General features: G+C 36.0%; 1 protein-coding gene across 1 annotated transcript; it reads left to right on the top strand.

Annotated features, from left to right (window-relative positions):
• The first annotated feature begins 250 nt into the window (after positions 1 to 250).
• On the top strand, positions 251 to 11754 carry LOC119833079 (centrosomal protein of 131 kDa-like). Its single transcript, XM_038356952.1, has 19 exons — positions 251 to 263; positions 1178 to 1344; positions 2146 to 3039; positions 3673 to 3697; positions 3792 to 3824; positions 4212 to 4399; positions 4792 to 4941; positions 5889 to 6088; positions 6446 to 6552; positions 6864 to 6976; positions 7244 to 7340; positions 8054 to 8166; positions 8331 to 8408; positions 8658 to 8780; positions 9212 to 9355; positions 9688 to 9884; positions 10244 to 10373; positions 11070 to 11175; positions 11656 to 11754. The coding sequence occupies exons 1-19, from the start codon at positions 251 to 253 to the stop codon at positions 11664 to 11666; spliced, it is 2889 nt and encodes a 962-aa protein (XP_038212880.1). The 3' UTR covers positions 11667 to 11754.
• Positions 11755 to 12689: the final 935 nt, after the last annotated feature.

The raw sequence follows: 12689 nt of genomic DNA, 5'->3' as shown, positions 1-12689 counted from the left end.
ATTAAATATATTTATACACTAACAGATTTATTTTTGCCTGGTTTCTAGTGTGATTTTTTTGATCGATTCGTGCATTCCACGTTTTTATAGTTTGCTTTGGCCGTTTTATTTCAGTATTATCGAGCAGAATTGCATCTATATGAAATATATCTTACTGTTTGATGTTACGTGTTGATAGGAGAAGTTATTATAAATAAATAAATATAAATATTAATTATTGAAACGCTGTTTTATTCTGATTTTAGAATGGATGTTGTATTGTTGTAAGTGAATAAAAGACACAAAGAAACGTTTTTTTTTATTGATTTCCTCCATTGGCTCAAATCAGCCCAATTATACAAAATTTGTATTATACAGGCAAATGTGTGTTAACGTGTCAGAACTACTACAAACATATATTATACTAGCTGCACCCGGCAAACGCTGTTCTGCCTTACTCTTATCGTTTAGTGGTATGAAAAATAGATGTTAGCCGATTCTCAGACCTACCCAATATGCTTACCAAATTTCAGAGGAATCGGTCAAGCCGTTTCGGAGGAGTATAGAGACTAACATTGTGACACGAGAATTTTATATATAAGATAATCATATACCAAACATAAAGAACTAAAAAGTTTGTAATAAATTACTCGAAACTAACTAAGCCCCGCGGTTTCATCCGCGTCGTACTTGTTGTCGTCGTCGATGTTATTATAGCCTTCCTCTATAAACGGACTATCTAACACTGAAAGAAATTTTAATATCAGACCAGTAGATTTTGAGATTAAGACGTTCAAACAAACGTCAGCTTTATGTTATCAGTATTGTTGGATCAAGTAGTGTACTGAGGGAATTTCGGATGCGGAATTTCTCGGAAAATTGTTAATACCACTTCAGAACAATGTTTTAAAGAGTATCGTGTAGTTATTGTACGAAAATATATATATTTGATAATAAGAGCATTCACAGCTTTTAATTAAAACAATACCATCATTTCGACCAGTCATCCGAAATGACCCCAATGCACCCTGCATACCACGCAAACACGCATTTATTTATATATTAAAACAATTTTGTGAATTCGGTAAGAAAAACTAATGAGACACTAAGAAAAAGCAAACTATTTCCTAAGTAGGTACATGGTTGTCTACCGCTGCCACAATTTCTTCCTAACCTCTATCCTTCATTTGTTTTTCAGTGACATCTGCCAGAAGAAATCGGCGCTTTTATAACGATTTACATAAATTTGCTAAATTTGCTCGAATAAATAAAATAAACATGGTTTTCGATGAACCGAATATGAGTGACTCAGGTCTACTGATAAGTGTAGAAGACCTCATCAACCAGGCTATGGGACCTCAAGAAGTTCGTATTATTGCGGATTTTTGATAGAAAAGTATACATGTATATGAAATCTATCTTCCATTGATTTTTAACGCAGACCGAAGACACAAATAGGTCCCAGAACACAAACGAGTCGTGGTCATAGTGAAAGATCCACATCTTGAAATTCGTTTTATCTATACTAATATTATAAAGAGGAAATATTTATATATAAGTATACTTATAATGTTTCCACACAAAACCTACTGAAACAATTAAAAAAAAAACTAAGTCGAATAGCATATTAGCATTCAGTACATACAACTAATATATCTTATATCTTTAAACGAGCAATTCTTGTATACATATTTATATATATATAATTGGAATCTCGGAATCGGCTCCAACGATTTTCATGAAATTTAGTATAAAGAGGGTTTCGGGGGCGATAAATCGATCTAGCTAGGAATCTTTTTTAGAAAATGTCATATTCGTGTTTTATTCGTATTTTATCGACTTAAACTTACTTTTTTAACAAATAGGAGGCGTTTGAGTAGTCCCAATTAATTATGACTCTTCCTGACATCTATTATTAATACCATTTTTTGGCGAATAATTAAAGGTAAACAAAAAAAAAAATAACGAGCAAAGCTCGGTCATCCAGGTACTAAGTTATATAAGTTAACATGTTATATACCTAAACATGTATATATATCTAAAACAATCAGTATAATATAGAGCAATTTTCTTGATAAATATAGAGTAGGAAAAAGACAAGTTTCTAATAGGTACGACTATATAATAAAAACGTTCAAGTAAATATTTAAATACTTCTAATTTTAGATGAACGTAATTAATTTTAAAGTATTGCAAATGGTATTGCATATACTGGCACGTCAACAACGTCTACTAGAGCAACGTGTGGAAATTAGAATATCAGACATAGCTCCACCGCGACAAAAAGTAAAGAAGGAAAAGATAATAGAAGAGTCTGAAACCTCAATTCCTAAAAGCCCCAGATCACCAAAAGGGCGCATGACTGATATTAAGGAAGAGCGAGAGTCAAAAAAAGAGAAGGAACAAAGGGAAAAGGAAAAAGCAGAAAAACTTGCCCAAAAGGCAAAAGAAATAGAAGAAAAAGAAAAAGACAGGGCCGAAAGGGCTGCTTTAAAAGAGAAACAAAAGGCTCAGAAATTGACACTGAAGGAGCAAGAGAAGCTTGAGAAACTAGAGCGTAAAGAAAAAGAAAGAGCGGAAAGGCAAGCCCAGAAAGAACAAGAGAAAGCAGAAAAGCAGTCACAAAAAGAACAAGAAAGGGCTGAGAAGTATAGTCAAAAGGAAAAAGAGAAAGCTGAAAGACAAGTTCAGAAGGAACAGGAAAAAGCAGAAAAGATGAGTCAAAAGGAAAAGGAAAAGGCCGAGAAACTGTCACAAAAGGAACAAGAAAAAGCTGAAAAGCTTACCCAGAAGGAAAAGGAGAAGGCTGAAAAATTGTCTCAAAAAGAACAGGAGAAGCTAGAAAAACAAGCACAAAAGGAACAAGAGAAGGCAGATAAGCTCGGTCAAAAGGAAAAAGAAAAAGCTGAAAAGCTAAGTCAAAAAGAGAAGGAGAAAGCTGAAAAGCTCAGTCAAAAAGAGAAGGAGAAGGCGGAAAAGTTGGCGCAAAAAGAAAGGGAGAAAATGGAAAAAGCTGCTTTAAAGGAAAAAGAGAAAGCGGAAAAGTCTCCACGAGAGAAGGTAACGTATTTCGATAACATATCTAGTTCTTAGTCGTAGTGGTTATGAAATGGATGACAGTCGTATGATGATACCTTAAAAATAAATGTGTGTGTAACCTACACTTTGAGGTTTTAAAATATATCTCTGAGCACTGAGTATGCATTTTGCGCTTATATTCCTTTTTGATTTTCTAGCTAATTAACTGGCTAGTTCTAGAAACATTATAAATTATACATGTGTCGGTACAAAGTTGGTATAATAGATGTGAATGTGAAAATGATGATAAAATTGTTCTACACAAAGCTTACTAGATATACTTGGACTTTTGCTTTTAAAAATATGAAGTTGCTTCATCAAAAATAAACAAGTTAATAAAACAACTCCTCAAAGTATTATCGATTCTTGCTTCAATATATGTTAAATATTTTTTTATACATTATGTACTTACATTAGTTAGCGATGTGGAATAAAATACAATATTAAAATACAGCCTTTGTCAATGGTTAATCTTGTAAGTGAAATAATTTATAAAATCGGTTTGATAGTTTCGGAACTTATTTGATGAAAACAAACATTTATATATGTAGTAGATTTAATTGTGTATGGTATTTTTATAATTGGAGTTAAAAATAATGGAATTATTTGTTTCAGAAAAAACCTGTTCCCTCCGACACAAGTATTGCGATTTCAGGTTTTTATCGTTCATTCTTTGTTTCATCTGATTTAATATTTTATAAGTGTATTCGTTAATAAAATATGTTTATTTTTAGAGGAAAAACGTGGCAAAGAGAAAGTGCTTATTGGTATGTTACAATTCTTTTGTAATAGAGAACTGATTGAAATATATTTTTTCTTTATTTTTCATTATTGTGCTTTTTTCAGTGGAAAAAGGTCCAACAACACGCCCTGGTGAGTACCTACATTTAAATTTACTACAGCCAACAGTAACAGTTCCGTTGGGGTAATATAAAACTTTTTATGTGTTCTTAAACTCAAAATTTTAATATAATATTTGTACTTTAAGATGAAAAAATATCTTATTCTGGCTGGACGTAGAAGGCTGATCACCTAGTTGTCCATAAACAAAATCGATCAGTGAAACAAATGTGTATCATCTTCCCATACTAGACTAGGGGACTTCACTTTTACACACATATATACGTCATATACATCAGACACTTGTTCATCAGAAACATATTCTCGCGGGAGCATCGAAGTGGTCACACAGTCCCAATTCGCACTCTTGGAGTCAGCTGTGAAGGAGCTAAAGGATCTTGTAGCTCCACCCATGCCTCTGAAATTGCCTGACAACGAAACCCTAAGGAGCGACTTGGCAAGGGGCAGTGCGTCGTTGCAGGACACCATGCGGGCGATGCAGGTTTGACTAATAGAAGCCGAATCAACTTAAGTTTAAGATGATTTAAGGCATAGTAGAAATATTATTGAGTAGAATTGTACCATTCAGATAGATGCTGCATGTGTTATAGAAGACTATGAGAGTATTTTTTTTATTATCAATTATGTGTATTTAAAAGCAATAAATGGCATAGGAGAGTATTTTTTATATAATATTCACTATACCATATAGTCAAGGTGTGATAACGGTTTCCAATAAAACGTTATATCGTAGGCATTTTTAGTTAATTTTAGCTAAAGGTTTAAAAGTAAAATTTTCCCGGACAAGACCGGACCATGTGGCTAATCTAACAAAGACTCAGGTATTTTTGTCATTTGAATGACATTGCTAAACTACAAATATAAATTGTTAAGGTCGACGCTCGCGTGCTCGCTGCAGAGCAGGCCATAACCCGCATGACGGGGCTCCTCCTGGCAATAGCTGGTGCGGAACCTGACGATCTGGACAATCTGTTGGATGAGGTGGAGCAGAAACGTGCTGCGGCTGAGGCTGAGGCTGCAGCAGTTAGTTTACTCTCTACCATTTAATTTCTGTGCAGGCTTTTGATAATTTGCAACGTTTTGCCTCGATGATTTGCTGCTCGTAGTTGCAGCATAATGTTTTACAGTTTGTAATGATCGAAAAATTTACTACGAGATGCTGTTATTATTTTATTATTTGTACGAAACGAAGAGCTACTTTTGAGATTAGTGTGAACTGCGATAAAACGAAAATAAAGATCAACTTCTTTATTTATTTAAGTTGTTTGGTGGGAGCAATCTTATGTTAATCTTTTTCAATGCCATAATCAATAACTTGTATAAGTTTTTTGCCTTACAGGCAACCTTTCCAGCCAACACAATGACAGCTATAATTTCATTGTTTACATTACGTTGTTTTATATTTCCACTAGCATTCCGCCCGCGGCTTTGCTCGCGTCGTCACGGGTAAGACAAATCCGGGGTGTTACCGACAAAGTTCCCGTTCCCGTTAGATTTCCGGGATAAAAACTACCCTATGTCCTTTCTCGAGTCTAAAACTATCTCTGTACCAAATTTCAACCTAATCGGTTAAGCCATTCTTGAGTTATAATGTTTTTGAACATTTGTAGAGACGTAAAGTCGATGAAAGACCTTACGCCTCTACAAATGGATTGCCGACTTTAAATTGGGAAGGGATTAAGAAAGGATTTGCGAGAGTAATAAAGGAAAGGACTGGGAAGGGAAGGAAAAGGATATGGGCCTCCGGCTCCCCCACTCACCGAACGAAACACAGCAGAATGCTATTTCACGCCGGTCTTCTGTGGGAGTGTGGTACTTCCCCGGTGCGAGCTGGCCCGAATCGTGCCGAAGCGTGCTCGACTACCACATATAAAAAGTGGTAGTAGTGGTAGTGGTGGTGGTTATAAATAGTGTAACTAACACGACTGTCTTTGATATATATAGATTTTACTTTTTCGCACATACTCCAGGCTCTTAAATCACGGCCGTCATCAGCCCGCAAGTCTGTGCTCATCGATCCATCCGCTAAACTCTCGGAGGCGACTGGCATGGCCCGCCTCATGTCTCGCATGTCCACCGCGTCCATGCGACCGTCCATGTCCATTATGAGGAAACCATCCTCGTCGAAGACATCATCTGATGCGGCACCGGTTACTCACGATGAAATGGAGTGAGTTTGTTGCATACTTAAACTTGCGACACGATATATACATATATCTAAAACTTCCTCTCAAAATTTGTTGCGTAATTTTCAAGATCTAAGCAAACACACAGACAGCGGAAACCTACTTTGTTTTATACTATGAAGTGATAGTGAAGCGAGCAATAGCTAGAACTTAATGTCGGGCTGGTTTTTGAACGCTAAGCAGATTTGGAATGCTTCTTGCATTCCAAATCTAAACAGACATTTGATCAATCAAAAATATATATCTTTTATATTTTATAACGTTGTATAAAATATATTATATAAAAATATCGGTAGATTAATGTAATCATTCGAATAGTTAACGTTACTTAATATTGCCAGAGACTCCATAAATGAACTGCGAGAAGAATTAATCAAAGCCATGAACACGATGACAAACAAAGCGACGGCGAGCGCCGACAACGCTTTGTACACTGCTAAAAATGTTGGTAAGAAAGTAGTGGATGTATGATTTATAAATAGTTAGTTTAGCTGTTTTCACATTTCGTGTTATGATTAACACGGACAAACGATTGGTAACCAAATAATATGTAACCATTAAAATTTTCTTATATATAATATATTACTAAATATATAAAGGTTAAAAGTAAAATACATAATGGTTGCTTATTTTTTCTAAAAACGTAGTAACATCAGTCCATCTTAAATTTATATTAGCCATTTTTTAAAGTTGCTTTTTTCTATTTAACTTAACACGAAGTTATGTCCGGTTTTTATATAATGTATATTCATGTTTTAGCCGATAAGCTAGATATAGCTTTATCACTGGACTCGCGCATTTCGACGCTACACTCTCTGGCGACGGATTACGCAGAGCAGTTGCATGGATTTGATGCTGGATTGGCCACTCAGGTGTTCACTACATTTGATATTTTACTAAAAATGACAACCATATACTCGAATCTTCAGGAGATTCAGGAGATTCCATCTTCACCTCAGGTTATCCACCTTGATTGTAATAGACACTTTAATGTTTACGCATCTATTTGTTTCGAATAGTTTTCCCTCAAAAGTATTGCAATGTTACGTAAATTTTTAATAAATAGTTCAATTGGTAGTCCAGGATATTGTTCGGAAAATATATTTAACTTTAGCATTGATAGATTCTGACATTCTCAGATGCAAAGTTTTCGAGAGCAAATGGTCCAAATGCGAGGTGACCTTAAAAGCGGCCTCACACTACTGGAGAGCGTCAAGAATAATGCTGAAACTGCTGGTATGTTCATTGAACACGCATGTATTCAACTGTATGACCCACTTTGTATGGACATATTTAATTTAAACTTTGTACACATATCAAGTTATGAAGCATCTACAATACAATAATTTTACGAGTTTATCTTAATATCCTGATTCATCCTAATCTAGATAGGTCTTGTTTATAGTAGCTAGTGAAAAAAATAGTTCACCTTAATGTTTGTATATTTCAAATTATTGTAATCAAGACCTACATTTATTTTGTGAAAATTCGAAAAAGAATAGAAAATGTCGTCGTATAAGAATACTGGGGTTTATAATTATTTTTTATTTAATTCACTTTATAACAGGCTTTAAAAGTAATGGTAATTACATAAATTTTACTATTTCTCTTTTGGGCAGTGGTGATTCAATGGATAGTAACGCTGGTTTCAATCGAAAAATCGGGAGTTCGAGACCAGACGAACCATGGAATTTCAATTAATTTTGCTCATTATACGCAACACCACAGCTCGAAGGCATTGGCAGAGGCACTACCTCTGTTCATAGGCAGTGATGATTGCTTTTACCATTAGGCAAACCACCAGTTCACTTGGTCCCTATGACAGAAAAATAACATCTGACAACCCACTATTAGCCAGCGTGGTGGATTAGGGTCTTCGCATAGGAGGCCTATGCCCCTACAGCGGAAAAAATGTTGACAGATTATGATGATGATGATGATGATTTCAGCGGTGACGGAATTGACTGAGAGATACCAAGACCTCGTGACGGAGTTGGACGCCACGCTGCACGCTCACCGCGCGCTTACCAAGTTTCAGACGCAACTGGCTAATGAGTTGCATGTGAGTTATTAATATTTGACTAGATTTAATGTGATTAAAATGTAAACGTTCTGAACTACAAAATAGATAAATTAGTTACTTGGTTAAAAATAATTTTTTTACATATAATCAGTTACAAATTGTTAAAAAATTGTTGACGCTTATTCGCTTTTGTTCAATTACAGAGTCTGGTTGAATGTGTGGAAATGCTACGCGAGCAAAAGGCCGATCGTGATGAGGTTGTCGACGGATTGAGAGACAAGGTGATGAAACCTTAAACTATTTAAAATAAAGAAAGATACTATACGAAACTTGGAGGGAATATGAAAAAATCATTCATTTAATATCCAAAAACATTTTATGTCCAGCTTCTGTATTCTTCATTTAAAATTTGATAAACAATACGAAACCCAGCTCCGTACAAGCGGATTTCTAAAAAAAAACTTAACAATATTTAAAAAATACATTATAGATGTATTATAATGGTGTAATTTAGATCATTTTGTCTGCAGGCGGACACCTCCCGGCTGGCCGGTCTGCTGACGGAGTCCGAGTTCGCGACCGTACGAGCTGACCTCGAAAGGAGGCTGGCCGTCTGCCACGATAAGTTCCAGAGGCAGGACAACGTGTGGATGGTAAGACCGCTGCCCCCTCTAAATTGGGCACCCATTGGGTTTGGAGAGTTGGTCTCTCATGTTATCTCAACCTCAGTACTTCTATTTTTGATTTTATATTTTCATTATTTGTGCATATTATTTATACGTATAATTGATCATGACGATTTAGCGTAAATAACCGAATAATATATTTCATAACTAGCTTCTCGCCCCCGGCTTCGTCCGCCTCCGTATTTTCTTACCATTTGAACCTTCCCTGGACTATGTAGAACGCACCAAAAACATGATTATAAAAATCAGACCAGCCTTTTTCGAGTTTTAGCGAGACTAACGAACAGCAATTGATTTTTATATATGAGAAGATAAGATATTATCGAGAGAAATGGCCCTAACAGGCCGCCAAAAACACCCGTGTTACCTGAATATATTGACATGTGTTGTAATTTCAGACCGCTATAAAGGACCTGAACAAGATCACGGACGGCAAGTCCGAGATCATAGACCTGCTGTCCGCCCGCGACGAGCTGCAGAAGGAGCTGCAGGTGCTGCATCAGCGGCTGCAGGTGCTCGCCGCCGTGCTCGGGGAGCCCAATGTGAGTTATCTTTGTGGCTGGTGACACTTTACTCATACAATTTAAGTTATTGTTGATTGATATAGCTTGTATGGATGGATGAAAAATAGCAGAAACCCTCTATGTTTAAGGGAACTCATAATTTTTAATTCCCTGATTACGTAAAAAAATATCCATAATATCTTCGACGCATTGTTATATACGCTATTATTGTTATAGATTAATTTTTAAAACTTTATGTATACATCCCTAACCTATTTCACATCGACGCACAGGACATCATGCATTACTCTGTTCAATATAAACATTATAAAACACATGTTCCCACACATATTGCACTATATTATGTACAGGCGGCGGTTGTGAAACGCAAGCTGGGCGTGGGCGCGGCGTGCGCGGCGTGCGGCGCGCCCGCGCTCATGTCGCCGCGCGACGCCACGCGCGGGGCGCCGCCGCGCCTGCCGGCGCTGCGCGCGCCGCCGCACCAGCCGGACGAGGAGGGGGAAGTGTGCCTGAAGGAGTGGATGCCGCCCGATCGGCCGGACGATAGGTGAGCGGGGGAGCGGAGCTGGATGAGCAATTGGGGGAGCCGGAGGCTCGTTTCCTCTTCCTTACCCTCCCCCAAAAAAACGGGCAGTGCATTTGCATAGGCGCTCACTTGCAATCGCACACACACACACACACACCACACACACACACATACTAACAATCAAAGAGGATTTAAAGTTTTTTTTTTAAATACTCAAGTACCTACTTCTTTATCCCTTTTATACAAATGTGAAAGTGCATTGATGACTATAGATAGTTAAGACGCTAGAGATTGATATAGGAATGGCTTGGCCGTGGTGAAATATGTCATTTGTGTTCCATATACTATACCATATACTAGCACAGTGTACTCTCATTCAGACACATCTGCCACCGCTGGTGCGGCGGGTCGCACACGCTGGTGGCGGGGGCCACGCGGCGGGAACGAGCGCCTCCGCCCGAACCGACCGCGCCCACTAAGCGGTACACGGGGTATGGGACAGATGGCCGGGTGAGTTGTACCCACAGGTTGTATCCGTTTGGGTTTTATGACATATGAGCGTATTCAGAACTATTTAAGGACCCATATTGAATAAGAAACAACTAGATTCTACAATTAAAAAAATCGAGATTCTCGCTCAAAAAATATCCGAAGCAAACTTTTGAGTGTTTGTTAGAGAGTTTTATTTTGATAACCTAAAACGACGAAATGGCGATAGTACTAACGTCAACGACTGGTAAAAATAAGAGTATCTGTTCGATAACTATATTATTTTATATGTATACATTCAAACGTCATCTTATTCAAAAATATGCGTAATTTTATATTAAGTTACACAAATAACTTAAAGTTACACAAAAAACGTAAATTCTTGCAAAATGTAGAAAAATAATTGTTTTTGAATTTATTCGGTTCTGATCTCTATATATATCGGTATATCTAGTGCACCGATGGACTTTTTTTTCATTTTCAGGCATTCATATTATAACCATTTAATAAAATATTTACCACTTTTTGAAGTGATAACTACGTATGGGAGGGTAAACAGCTTCGTTACGTTACGCGTTACGGCGCCATTCTATCTATTATCCCTTTCCCACTCTAATCCACAGCGCAAGCGGTATTTCGAAATAAATGAGTTTGGAGCTGGTGAAAGAATTTTTTATATGGATCTAATAGTTCCTGAGATTATATTATCTTCCCTAGTTGTATATGCTGGAAGACGAGCTGCAGCCGTGCATCGAGTGCAATGAAATGAACGCGAAGGTGGCTGCTGATGTACCAGCCCTCGACCTTGGCGCTGGTGATCAAAGTAAGACCACTAGGGTGATATACAAGTGATCGTATGCTCGGAAATACTGTCTGATTACATTCTTCGAATTGTTAAAGCTGAAATAATTTTCATCCCACTTTCAATTTGTTGAAGACAATTTTTATTTTATTGTTCATGTTTTGTGGGACAAACAACACAAAGCATATCCAAATTAGCTTTTGTAGTAATTTCACTCTAAAAAAATATTTTCATTTCGCAATTGCTTATGAATAATTTTGATAGGAAATTGCAATTACAGTATCACCGACTTACCTCAAGTGCTCTTTTTGCTTAAATAGAATTTGTTTAATATTTCGAGCAATTCAATTTATACCTAGAATATTATTATGAAGGGTTCACTGAAGCGACAGTAACGACATCTTTTATTTCAAAAATAATTTTTACACTACACTTGTACGTCTATAGACGTAGTATATTCTTAAATGTCTCCACAGATAATTATCGCTGTATTCTTTACAGATCCACAATGAAATGAAGATACACGAAAATTATGAAGAAAACACGACACTAACTTTACAACTTTCTTAACCAATATACTTCATTGCGTATTAAATAGAGTTTAATTGAAAAACAGTTTATTTATTTCTTCTATTGCTTGGTGACATTACGTATCCATCAAAACACCGAGTCAAGCTAAAACTATAATTTATTATTTAGTAAAATTATTATTTTTTGATATTAAACTTGATTGCCTTCGAATTGTCAATAGTACCACGGCAAGTACTTAACAGCTTTTGAATATAGAAAGTCATCAAAATCGGTTCACTCTATTGAGTTTGAAATGGGTATAAAACACAAAAAATAGTTCTATTGAAAACCTCCTTTTTTGAAGTCAGTATTAAAGTAAATTGAAAAGTCCTACGGACCTCGTAAATACTTTAATTAGTAATGTTGGTAAATGAAAATGCCATATAACATTGAAATTTTATTGTAAAAATAAATAAATAATTTACATTTTCGAAGCGTATTTACACCTTATTCGCACGTCTAGAATAATTTAAATAAATAGGTTTAATATATGAAATATAATTTAAGCCTTTATATTGAAAGCACATAAGAACTTTGGAATTAATTTAGTTACTGGTAGAATATGGATTAAACGGAAAAGTAATATAATGTACAGGGTGTTCTTCATCATTTCTATTTAATTACAACGATAAAATTGACCACAAAAGGTACCTTTAAAAAAATTGCCCTTTCTCAAAATTGCTTTGTACTTGACGTTATCAAGTTATCTTCAATTTTGTGTATGCACTAGAAGCGATCAGCCTCGCATAGAGCTTGCCTGTCCATTTTGTTGATAAACAAGCACCCTGTGTTCAATTAATTACGTTTTTTATAGTTCAATTAAAATGAAATTAGTAATTATTGTACACATTCTATCATCTATGTTATCCTATCAGAAGTAGATACAGAATATAATTTATAAATTTAAATATTTATTATAATTCGATATTTTTGAAAATGAGAAAAAAAAAATTATTAACTTGTCA

Source organism: Zerene cesonia, chromosome 16 (genome assembly GCF_012273895.1).
Source record: "Zerene cesonia ecotype Mississippi chromosome 16, Zerene_cesonia_1.1, whole genome shotgun sequence".
Classification (NCBI taxonomy): Eukaryota; Metazoa; Arthropoda; class Insecta; order Lepidoptera; family Pieridae; genus Zerene; species Zerene cesonia.
Note: the sequence above shows the minus strand (reverse complement) of the source record. Positions and strands in the feature narration are given on the sequence as shown.